This window comes from Musca domestica, unplaced genomic scaffold (genome assembly GCF_030504385.1).
Source record: "Musca domestica strain aabys unplaced genomic scaffold, Musca_domestica.polishedcontigs.V.1.1 10, whole genome shotgun sequence".
Lineage (NCBI taxonomy): Eukaryota > Metazoa > Arthropoda > Insecta > Diptera > Muscidae > Musca > Musca domestica.
The window spans coordinates 13,794,149-13,806,586 of NW_026712115.1; the positions used below are offsets into that span (position 1 = coordinate 13,794,149).

The 12,438-nt window shown below is 35.6% G+C and overlaps 1 protein-coding gene across 1 annotated transcript; it reads right to left on the bottom strand.

Moving 5' to 3' along the window:
* Nucleotides 1–6,691: 6,691 nt before the first annotated feature.
* On the bottom strand, nucleotides 6,692–11,830 carry LOC131804590 (uncharacterized). Its single transcript, XM_059127650.1, has 4 exons — nucleotides 11,749–11,830; nucleotides 8,982–11,694; nucleotides 7,563–8,030; nucleotides 6,692–6,938 (listed from the first exon to the last, which is right to left on the bottom strand). Exons 1-4 carry the CDS (start codon nucleotides 11,828–11,830, stop codon nucleotides 6,692–6,694), a joined length of 3,510 nt encoding a protein of 1,169 aa, XP_058983633.1.
* Between the last annotated feature and the right edge of the window lie 608 nt (nucleotides 11,831–12,438).

The following is a 12,438-nucleotide window of genomic DNA, read 5'->3' on the forward strand; positions in this document are numbered from 1 at the left end:
GGATAAAATCTAAAAAAAAATACACAGAAGTGGCCAAAAAACTTGAATTAACCAGTTAGGAAAAGTCAAAAGTCGGTTGGGACCGACTACACCATTACGCGTATCATGGCTTTAGAGTAGCCAAAATTTGGGAACTATATTCAAATCTAAATCGATTTTCAACAATTATGACGAAGGCTTTTGCTCCTCTAGTACCAAATTACATTGCTGACTTCGATAAGAATTATATAAAAAAATATTTATTGGAGCAATAGACAATATACCAGACCTAGTTTAACCAAATAGAAAAGAATGCGATGGAATATGAGAAAATCTATTCAATTTGGGCTATATTACATATATGGTGGACAAATAATATAAAAATCTGAACCGATCTCGATAAAATATGACAGAGTTATTTTCAAGCTGTATCTGATGTTCGGTGTCTAATATCATTGTTGTGGAGTGCATATTACCCAAATCAGGAACTTTAACACCATATCGGATGAAACCAATATTTGAAGTACTTGATTCTGGACTAAATTCGGTCGGATGTGCAAAAATTCTGGTCATTTGGACTGACATTGGCAATTTGGTGCAAATAAACCTGATATCGGATAAAGATATATATGGGACCTATATCAAAATCTGATCCGACCTCGATCAACTTTCACAGATTTTCCTCAAGCTTTCTATATACATTTTTGAAATTTTATTTGGAACCATAACATTAGAATCGGAGGTACCTCAAAAAAAAAAAAATAAATAAAACAAAATAAAAAAATGTGTATGCATATATCTATTGATTGATTACAGATAGTGTAACGGAATTTAGAACAAAAATAAATTTGCTAAATTATATTGACATCGGTTTAGATTTGCTACTAAATTTGACGCTACGATTATTACGGCCGTTTAACTTTAAAAGATTGCAGTTTCCTGTACGGTTAGCATTTACTATGACAATTTATAAGTCCCAAGGACAAACTTTTCGTGTACTCGGTCAAAATTTAGCTTGTTCCTGCTTTTCTCATGGTCGGCTGTACGTGGAATGTTCAAGTGATACTAGACCTATCGATTTGTTAGTTTACGCTCCTGAAGGAAAAACAAAAAATATATATTGTATGTCCTTAAGCATTAAAATAAATACATTTTTTAAATTCCTGAATTTATTTTATTTTTATTAAAAAATCACAAAATATTTTTATATACAATTTTGAATGCATATAAAAGCAAAAGGTGACTCTTTGTGCTTTTATTTTATTTTGTATATTTGGTTTAGAGTTTTCCGCATTGGCGCAAAAATTGGTTACTTCGTACGGGATTGTCGTTGGTAAAAATGAGTTAATCATCATTAACATCTTAAAAAATGTGTAAAACAACAAAAAGATGTCGTTTTTTCCTTTTCCGTTCTACAACGCGTCAAGTATCCCGAAATGTTAAAAGTTGAGCAAAACCTTGGACTGTATGATACCCCGCACCTGTATGGATATTAAGTGGAACTACCCATAACAAATAAACGTGTATATATCGGAGCTATATATGTATGTGTGAACCGATTTTTACAAAATTTAGCACATTTCTAGGATATATTTGTTAGAATGTGTTAAAGGTCATCTTGGTGTACAATAAAGGGCTGCAACGATAGTGAATAATTCAACCATAGTCGATCTCTTACATGATTTTTGTTGAGGCAGTCGTTTGGTTTGATTTGAAAGGGAAAATCGTTTCCGTTTTGGATTGAACCGAACATTCAGTTTGAATCACTTCACTCGTAATCAAACATGAGTGTTTGAGAGAGTTTATTTTTTTTTTTTTGCAACATGAGTTGATCCGTCACGTGAATTGAAGTAAACAATCACAACTGTGATTTATTTCTTTCAATCGAGTTTGCTCAGCATTATTGTTTATTCAACCATTTGATCAAGTTGATGCAGTTTGTTTTGACTTTTATAATATTTAAAAAGAAAGAAAATTGTAAGAGTGAAACTGAAAGGGTTACAAATAGAAACTACACACTGACTAATAAATGAAAAGGTCAAAGTTTTGTGTGAAAAATCTTGACCGAGATTGGAAAACCAAAATAATATTTAACCATTTTTTTAAATGCCATGGATGCATTTCTTTATAAAAAATAATTATTTTGTTGTTATAGAAATAAGTCACTGAAGTCTAAAATTTCAAAAAACCCAATTAATTTTATTTCCGTTTATTAAATACAATTTGTACCAATTAATTTATTGGGTTCTATTTTTATTAGTTATGAAATGCTTAGTAATATTACAAGTCATGATTTCCCTCAGATTCGATCCTTTGTGTTCATTGATTGAGAACATAGAACTTCGATCAATTCAAGTTTGCTCACAACTTTTTCGTTTCGGTTGAGCAACATGCACACATGTTATATCTGACAGGCTGTTTGAGTTTGATTGGATTTCCACTAAGTGTGATCAGTCCTACTAAATCATACTCATTGAAGCCCTCTGGAGTGCAATAAACGTGAAATCGAGCAAGGATATATGTGGAGCTATATCTAAATTTGGGCCGATTATAACCAATTTCAATAGCGTTCGTCCGTGACACGACCAAACGCTCTGTGCAAAATTTCTATCCAATCGAACAATAAATGTGACGTGTATTTTTTACATAAACATATGGACAGACGGGCATGAGTAGATCGACTCAGAATTTGATTTTATACAGATCATGGGTTTCTCTCGTTGACAGGATTCATCTTGTTAAAATCTCACATTTCTGTTACAATTGTCTATACTCTAAACACGCCGTAAAGGAGAGCAAAAGTCGTTTTGGTTGCAGAAATTGTAATATGAGACACCATGCCATGCTTCATAAGGGAACGGAGACCCTAACTACAACACAACCCTTGGAACCAGATCACTTTCATTACTGAAAAGTTAAAAAAACCATTACATTCGCCAACTAAACCAAATCTTGTTCTTCTCACTGAAATAAATTAAATTATCTCGGACATATCTTCCAACCTATGTGTCTTCACATTACGATCTAGACTCGACTCCAACTTTAAATTAGAAGTTTGGGCTCCTATTTTAAATATAGCAATCAAATTTGCCGCTATGTTCCTTTTAACACGTTTTTATGAGTTGGAAGAGATGCCGAACAAAACTACTTGGAAACTACTAAAAGGAGCTCTGAATGTAGTTACATGGTTATCCTGCCCTTTGAAAAATGTGAAGACCTTGGACACTCAAGAAATATTACTTTCGCACAATTTTATAGAATGGAAAGGAAGTTCGAAAAATTTTAGAGATTAAGCAATTATATGACAACACCATCCTTAAATACCTTGAATTAGGATATATTAGAAAAATTCCTGAAAATAAGAACTCTGAGTCAATTAGCTGAAGACACAAATGAAACATATCCACATATCCAATAACATCGAAAATAATTTTGTGAAAACTATCTATATCTATAAAAGAGGAAAATATTTGTATGTTTGTTTGTTTGTTTGTTTGTAATTTATGGACTCGAAAACCGCTGAACAGATTTTCCTGAAAATTTGCATGTATACTGCAACATCGCCTGAAAGTAACATAGGCCATATATATTTTTGAAATTCCACTTGGAAGATATAGCATCAGAATCGGAGGTACCTCGCAAAAATTTAGATTTTGTATGCACATATCTATTGATCAATTACAGATATAGTCTCCAAATTTGGAATGCGAAACGGAATTCGGAACAAAAATAAATTTGTCAAATTATATTGAAATCGGTTCAGATTTGGATATAGCTCCCATATATATCTTCAACCGATTTCGTTTATTTGATGCACCAAACACGATATATTGTTCGATTTCAATGAAATTGGGAATGTGTGACGGCATTTTGTTTAGAAAATAAATTAATCGAATAATATTTAAATCGGTTCAAATTTGGATATAGCTCCCATATATATTTTCCGCCGATTTCACATATTTGATGCACAAAACACGATACGTATTTCCGATTCCAATGAAATTCGCCATGAGTAACTAAATTTGGTACAAAAATAAATTTGACAAATTATATTCAAATTCGCTCAGATTTGATTATAGCTCCCATATATATTCTCGGCCGATTTCAAATATTTGATGACGAGAGAGACGCAATCCGGCACCAGAAAAAAATTGCCAAATTATATTGATATCGTTTGAGGTTTGGGTATAGCTAACATATATATTTCGGCCGATTTCATACATGTTATGCACCAAACACGATATATATGACCGATTCCAATGAAATTCAGAATGTGTGGCGGAATTTGGTTACAATAATAAATGTGATAAATTAAACGGAAATTAGTTAGGATTTGGATATAGCTCCCATATATATATTCACGACCAATTTCACATATTTGACGCATTGGGTGTAAAAGTAAATTTTTTAAAATTATATTTAAATCGGATCAGATTGAGATATGATTTTAATAAGAACCATTGACCCACAACGCCTTAGGCTAACACTAAAAAACAACAATTAATTTGAAATACGCTTGTTACGGGGAAGTATGTTTCTACCTCGAATTCACTAACTGCAATAGAAAAGCCACACAACTTCAAAAAATTGCAGTTTCAATTGCAGCTGCACGCTTGGTATTTGCTATGAAATAAATAAATCCAAAGGACAAACCCTTTGTGTATGCATGTCATGTTACTGCTTTTCTAATGGTTTTGTTTATTAACGCATTAAAGTAGTGCAATATATTTTTTAATTTTTAAATTTGTTTTTTTTTTTTTATCCAACATATATTCGTAAAAAAAATTGAATGCATATAAAATCAAAAGGGATAGCGAAGCGCACCGGGTTCAGCTAGTATACTATATAGGGTAAGTGTGCCTAAGTTCGGCATGTCCCAGTAGTCGGCACTTTTTATTTTTAAGCCCAAATAAATGAATCTATTATAACTAAATATATTTTGTTTACTTCAAATATATTATCAGCTATCTTTGTATACAATTTCGCTAAGAAAAGATTTATTCTAATAAAAATTAAAGGTCCTCAACAATCCATATTCTTAAGAAAAGTACAATAAAGACCTCGAATCAGTTTAACTAAACAAAAATATTATATTTTAATGAATTAATTTATTTTTATTATTAATTATTCTTACAAAAAAATTGGTATGCCGACTGTTGGAACATGCCATACCGACAATTAGCAAGTGGTGCCGTCTACTGGCAAAAAAGCATTGTTTTAATAAAACTACAAATTTATGAAATTTAATAAAATGTTATTAAAACTTTATTTATTATTGGAAAAAACTATACAAAATTTCGATTCTGAATAAACTAAATTTGTAATAATTGAAAAGTTCCACTCAGAATGGTGAGCGATTAAAAACGCGAAAATCCTAAAAGTGCCGACAACTGGTACACTTACCCCACGTTGATGTTGTTTTAGCAGGAGGTCATTCGATCGAAGACTGCTAATGGCCCCAAGTTGATACATGACCTGCCCGAAGAAAAGCTTAACCCAGTAAATTCACTGGATATTTCCGATAATGCCTCGACAAAATCATTTGGAATACGTTGGAATATTAATTGATATTGTTGGAGCAGTTTTATTGATTCAAATTGAATTTTGTTAATTGTAATTGTTATATCAATTTATTTGTTTTTTATGATTTTTTATTTTATTTATTTTTGAATTTGAATTAATTAATAATATGAATTCCTTAGTTGTAAAAATTAGTATTTAAATAGTATGTAAATTTACAATTAAGTTAGATGTAGAAGAATAGGATAATGAGTGTTTGAGGATTGCCTATTTTGACAACCCCGGAATTTGTCCAATATGCAATCGAACAAACTCCTCACTCAAGGGTTCGACTTGAGTATGTAAATTTACTTACTCTGGGCAATTGTGTTGTCTATAGGGCCACTTACGACAAAAGTGCTTTAATACACCTATCCACCTTTAATCTGACCACGGTTATCCAACAGCAAGTAGAATACCCTGAGCAAGCGTAGTTCTTCCTCCTGGAAGAGCAATTTGTCCAAATATGTTGTTTCTCTGTTGAGACACGCCAAAATTCTCGCCTTCGTTTAGTTCCACCTTTAGCTTAATTTTTATGCAATTTGTTCCATCAAGACAATCAAATTTAATTTCTCCAAAATTAATTTGCAATTTTTACTCAACCACTGTGTTGGGTTATTTTTTACTTTTTTGTTTGCCTCTAGCCCGTCACCAAATTAAAACCCTTCTTCACTCTTTAATTGTTTCAAATAAGAATGTTTTATTTCTTTTCTATTCTGGTTTAACAACCAAAGGAATAGCGGGACAATATTTTTTGCATTGAATAGCAGCAGAACGATCAGCAGAGGCAGAGCAATAACATAAACAGAGATGATGCACTCAACGTATGTATGTATGTTTGTACGTATGTGCGTTCTCTGCCTATCACTTGATCGTCTGACGGCTCATCCATATTTACAATAACAATGCTAGTTATGATGGATTCTCTTTAGGGCGAATTCAAAGTAAATAATAGAAAAGGGAAAACAGAAAAAATGACATTAAGGTGGCTCTTGTAGCGTTAAAATATTAAGTACTGAAAATAATTAATTTAAATAATGTTATGTTTTCAAAAATGCTCTTTGAGCAACAAATCAAATTTAAATAATATTAAAAAATCATTTGAGTGATTTAACATCCCGGGCCCCATTGAAACCCTGGTTTCAATCAAACTTTATTCTTTAGGAAGTACGGCTAACTTTGCCACGGGACGCTTTAATGTAGTTTGTGATGTCTTGACTTCTGCCACTCGAACAAAACCGTCTGCTCCTGGAATAAGTTTGGTAATACGACCGATGGCCCATTTCATGGGGGGAACATTGTCTTCGTGTATGAGCACCATATCGTTGACTTGAAGATTTTGTTGTGGGTTTTTCCAGCGATAACGATTTTGTAACTGAGCCAAGTATTCTGTGTGCCACCTGCTCCAGAAATGAGACTTTATGGCTGAGATTCGTTGCCACTGTTGTAGATGAGAAATGTCAGAGTCATATTTTATCTTCTCTGGAATACACTGCAACGGGCAACCAATGAGTAAATGCCCTGGAGTAAGCGCTTCTAAGTCGTTGGGATCTGTGGATATCTGGCAGATAGGACGGGAATTTAAAATTGCCTCTATTTCAACAAGGGCTGTGCATAGCTCTTCAAATGTAAGACGAGCACTACGGAGCGTTCTGAGCAAGTGGCCTTTAGCTGATTTCACAGCAGCTTCCCATAGTCCACCAAAATGAGGAGCTCTGGGAGGAATGAAGGAAAATTCTATGAACTTCGCAGATGAATAATGAGCAACTGCTTCCTTATTTTTGTCGAGGTGGAAAAATTTATGAAAATCACTCAATTTCCTCTCTGCTCCAACAAAATTGGTAGCGTTATCGCAATAAATTCTTGACGGTACACCTCTGCGGCCAGTAAACCGTTTTAATGCTGCTATGAAGGCCTCGCTGGACAAGTCGGATACCGCTTCTAGGTGTACTGCCTTTGATGCGAAACAAACGAAGACAGCAATGTAGGATTTTGATGGAGCTTTCCCACGAATCCTGAGATACGTTGGTATGGGACCAGCAAAATCAACTCCAACAACATCAAATGGGCGGAAACCGGTAACTCGATCCTTGGGTAAGTTGCCCATTACCTGAGTGAGTAATTTCGGTTTGTATCTTGTGCAATGTATGCACTGATGAACAACCTTTCGGGCCAAAGACCGACAATTGACAATCCAAAATTGCTGCTGAATCAAAGATACTAAGGCTCGTGGACCAGCATGGTAATTAGAGCGATGAATGTAGATCACCATGATTTTTACGAAGGGATCGGTTTTGGGCAGGAGCAAAGGAAACTTCATCTCTGGTGTAAGCTCGGCATTTAATAATCGGCCTCCAACTCTTATTAATTGCACTCCAGAGACATCTTCTATAAATGGAGCCAATGATGACAGCCGACCAGAGACAAATCCATGCTTTGATATTTCAAGGAATTCCTCCGAAAAATAATGTTGTTGAATGCACCAGACTATCCTATGGAGAGAATGTGTCAACTCATCTGGAGATATAGAGGGCAAGTGGAGCGATTTCCTTGAACGAATTCGAAATATATATGAGAATATTCTGAGACATTTTAAATAGTTACTGAATTTATGGACTGCTTTTAGGATATAGGGTAAGTCCTCCTTTTTTGTTACCAATGTAATTTTTCGTCTTTCAATATGCATGTCCGCTTCGCTTAGACTTGGGCCAGAATAATTTGGCCAATTGAAAGATGGACCCATAAGGAAGGAAGGGCCTACGAACCAAGGCGAAACCAGTATATCGGAAACAGAACAACCTCTGGATACTAAATCAGCGGGATTGAGTTCAGTAGGAACATATTGCCATAGGACATCAGGGCAAGTTTCTTGAATCTCAGCTACTCTGTTACCCACAAAAGTTGACAAGGTTGAAGAGTGGGAATTAATCCAATGAAGAGTAATCTGAGAATCCGACCAGAAGTGGATTTGAGAGATCGGGAAGTTAAAATATTGCTTTAATTGGCTCCAGAAGGTTGCGAGTAAATGAGCAGCACACAACTCTAATCGTGGCAATGTTCTCGTTTTCAAGGGCGCAACCCTTGACTTTGATGCGATTAAATTTACTGATATGTTTCCCAAAGAATCTTCGCAGCGAAGATACAAACAGCAACCATATGCCTTTATAGAAGCATCTCCAAATCCATGGACCTCTATGTTAGTTGAATTTGGCAGTCGAATGTATCGAGGAATCTTTATTTGAGACAAATTATTGTAATCAGCCATGATGGATTCCCACGCTGATTCAATTTCTTGAGGAACTGATTCATCCCAATCACATTTTATGATCCAAAGATGTTGGAGCAATATTTTTGACCTGATGATGAGAGGGCTTATTAAACCCATTGGGTCAAAGAGCGTCGACGTCAGGGAAAGAATGTTTCTTTTCGTATTATGTGCATACGTTTTGGATGGGCGAAACTCAAAGTGGAATGTGTCATTATCTGAGTGCCATGTCATACCCAAAGTACTTGTGACGTCATCATTTAGCTTCATTTCCTTTACTTCATCTTCACTTGAGACATAACCTGGGTAATTGCTATGCCATTTTGAGAGTGAAAATTTCGAGTAAGATAAAATTTCGGTGACTTCTTTCTTAATGCGTTTTAAAGATACAAGGTCATCCGCTCCAGTAACCATATCGTCGACATAAAAATCATTCATTATTATGTCTTTTCCTACTTCGTATGGGTTGGGAAAACGTTCTGCGGCATAATGTAGACTTCGAATTGCGAGATATGGTGCCGAAGCTGTCCCGTATGTAACGGTGTTGAGGGCAAATGTTTTTATCGGTTTGGTGGAGTCATCTCTCCACAGTATAAGCTGAAGTTGTCTATCCTCAGGGTGAACCAAAACCTGGCGATACATTTTGACGATATCAGCTGTCATTCCGTAACGATGACACCTGAAACGAAGCAGAGTAATTAATAAATTGTTCTGGATTGTTGGACCCACCATCATAATTTCATTCAGGGATGTTTGTGAAGAGGTTCGACATGATGCGTCGAAAACAACACGCAACTTGGTCGACACACTGCTGGGGCGAAGAACACAGTGATGTGGTATGTAATAGTTGGGAACTGAAATATTAGTGTCGTCCACCTGAGACATATGGCCCAATTCCTCATATTCTTTAAGAAATTTTGAGTAATCTTCTTTTAATTCAGGGTTTTTGTTCAACTTTCTCTCTATGGAAAAGAAACGACGCAGTGCAATGTCTCGTGAATCGCCAAGCACATTTGGGTCACCTTTAAAGGGTAATCTCACCATTAAGCGTCCATCCGATTGAACTGATACATTTTTCACAAAATGGTCTTCACATACTTTTTGTTCTCGGGACATATTTTGGCATTTACTTTCAACGACGTCAATTTTCCATAGCATTTCAATATTTTTATTTATCTCTTGGAAAATATCTTTGTGTTGTACAATGGAGTAAGTAGACCTTTGTGATGATATTGCCGTTTGACTTGTATACTTTCCAGAGACAATCCATCCCAAGAGAGTTTTTTGTAAAGTGGGCAAATTTTCTCCAAGTTTAATTTGACCAACGGATAAGAGCGAAAAGAATGATTCTGCTCCGAGTAAAATATCGATTCCTCGTCGACGATGAAATTCTGGATCGGCTAGCTCTATGTTGGAGGGCAAATTGAAATTATTAGCGGAAAGATTTTCATCAGGATGATAACCAGTTATATTGCGAGAAACCAGGAACTCTAATGACATATTGAAGTTATTAAGACGAGATCTTATTGTCGTTTGTGTTTTATGAGTAACTCTCAACTTAGAAGAACCAACTCCAGAGACATCTGTTGAATTTGTGCATTTCTTGAGATTAAGAGATTTGCATAATGTCTCACTTATGAAATTGACTTGAGAGCAAGAGTCAAGCAGAGCACGGCCCAGTTGATATTTTCCCTCTGAGTCACGAACCAGTACTAATGCAGTAGCAAGAATAACAGTACTCACTTGGGGACTGGGTTTGGTTTGAAAGGTGCTATGGGTGGTAGCAGATGATGATGACGGTTCTTCTTCTTCCCGGAGACAGGTTGGTTCTGATTGCTTATGAAGAAGCGAGTGATGACGTTGTTTACAAAATCTGCATGAATATTTTGAGGGGCATTGTATGTAACCATGCCCTTTTGATAAACAGTTGAGGCAAAGTTTTTGTTGTTTAGCTTGTTCAATTCGTTGATTAGGAGTAAGAACGATGAACCGTTGACAAGTTGATATCATATGACCCGATTTTGAGCAATGACTGCACACTAAATCTTGAGCCACATTTTTTGTTACGAATGAATGTTGTTTTTGATTATTACTATGTGAGTAATTTGTTATGGTAGGGTTATGCTGTTTTGAAGACCGTCGGCACTGTGCGTCCAATTGCTGACAACGCTTGTCCAACATGGAGCAACATTCAGTCCAAGAGGGTAATTTAGAGTAATCGATGTATTCATCCCATCGTTGTTTGGTTTCAGAATCAACCTTGCTCATTACGAGATGAATTATGAAGGCATCACAAATTTGTTCAAAGGAGCCAAGGGATTTCAAAGAGCTATAGAGAGCAGAAATTGTATCCACAATATTTCTCAATTGCTTTGGAACAGGTTTATTGGACTTCGGAAGTTCAAACATTGATGTCACATTTTCAAGAAAGATTAGTGTGTCATTATCGTACCGCTCCTTCAATCTTTTAAGGGCACTAGAATAATTTTCATCAGTGACTTGGAATGCCTTTATGGTTGCAAGCGCTTCCCCACTAAGACACGAGAGTAAGTGGTTGAATTTTTCCGAAGTAGAAATATTTGGGTCATTGTTGACCAAATTGTTAAACGTATTTATAAAGTTCTTATATTCAAGATATTTCCCATCAAACTTGGGTAATTTTAAGCTGGGTAATCTATTAGATGGGACATGAGGCAACACAAAAGATTGATCAGTTACACTAGGACGTCTATCTTGCCCAATTTGAGTAAGAATTTTAGTTTTAATTGAAACATATAGTTCCTCAATTTCGGCTCTTCCATTATCTCTGGGAGACAATCTTTCTATCTGACTTTGGTAGTAAGAAGCTTGCTTGTAGTGGGATTCTACAATTCCCAACCGACACTCAAGTTCTGTATGAGACAATGAAGTGTTGGATTCAATTATATTTTTAATTCGGGTCATACTCCCCTTTGACGAGCCATGTTGTTGTTTCAATTCTTCAATGGTTGTGTCCCTTTGGGAACCCTGGACTTGTTCATCAGTCATTTGGAATTATAATTTATTATAAATTTGTGTAAAAATGTTTTCCGTTGTTTGCCGATGATAGGATTATGTTGCGCAAGAAAGAGAAGCCGGTTTATGAGAATGCCGTCTCAGTCTAATTTTCAGCTTCAGCCACTTGAGCAACGATAGTTTTAAAAATGGCACCAAAAAATTAGATGAAAAGTAGGCGAGAATGCTGTCTCACTCTAAATTTTCAATTCAGCAATATTCCTTATCGCTTATAAAAATGGCTTCGATTCTTTCGCAAAATGACGGAGTAATGGCTGACAGTAAAAAGGCGGGCAAACAAAATCCAAATGCACTTGGGTAATATAGAGCAAAAATTGTAGGTTAAAAAGACACAAGTGTCCTGTCACGGTCGCCAATGTTTGAGGATTGCCTATTTTGACAACCCCGGAATTTGTCCAATATGCAATCGAACAAACTCCTCACTCAAGGGTTCGACTTGAGTATGTAAATTTACTTACTCTGGGCAATTGTGTTGTCTATAGGGCCACTTACGACAAAAGTGCTTTAATACACCTATCCACCTTTAATCTGACCACGGTTATCCAACAGCAAGTAGAATACCCTGAGCAAGCGTAGTTCTT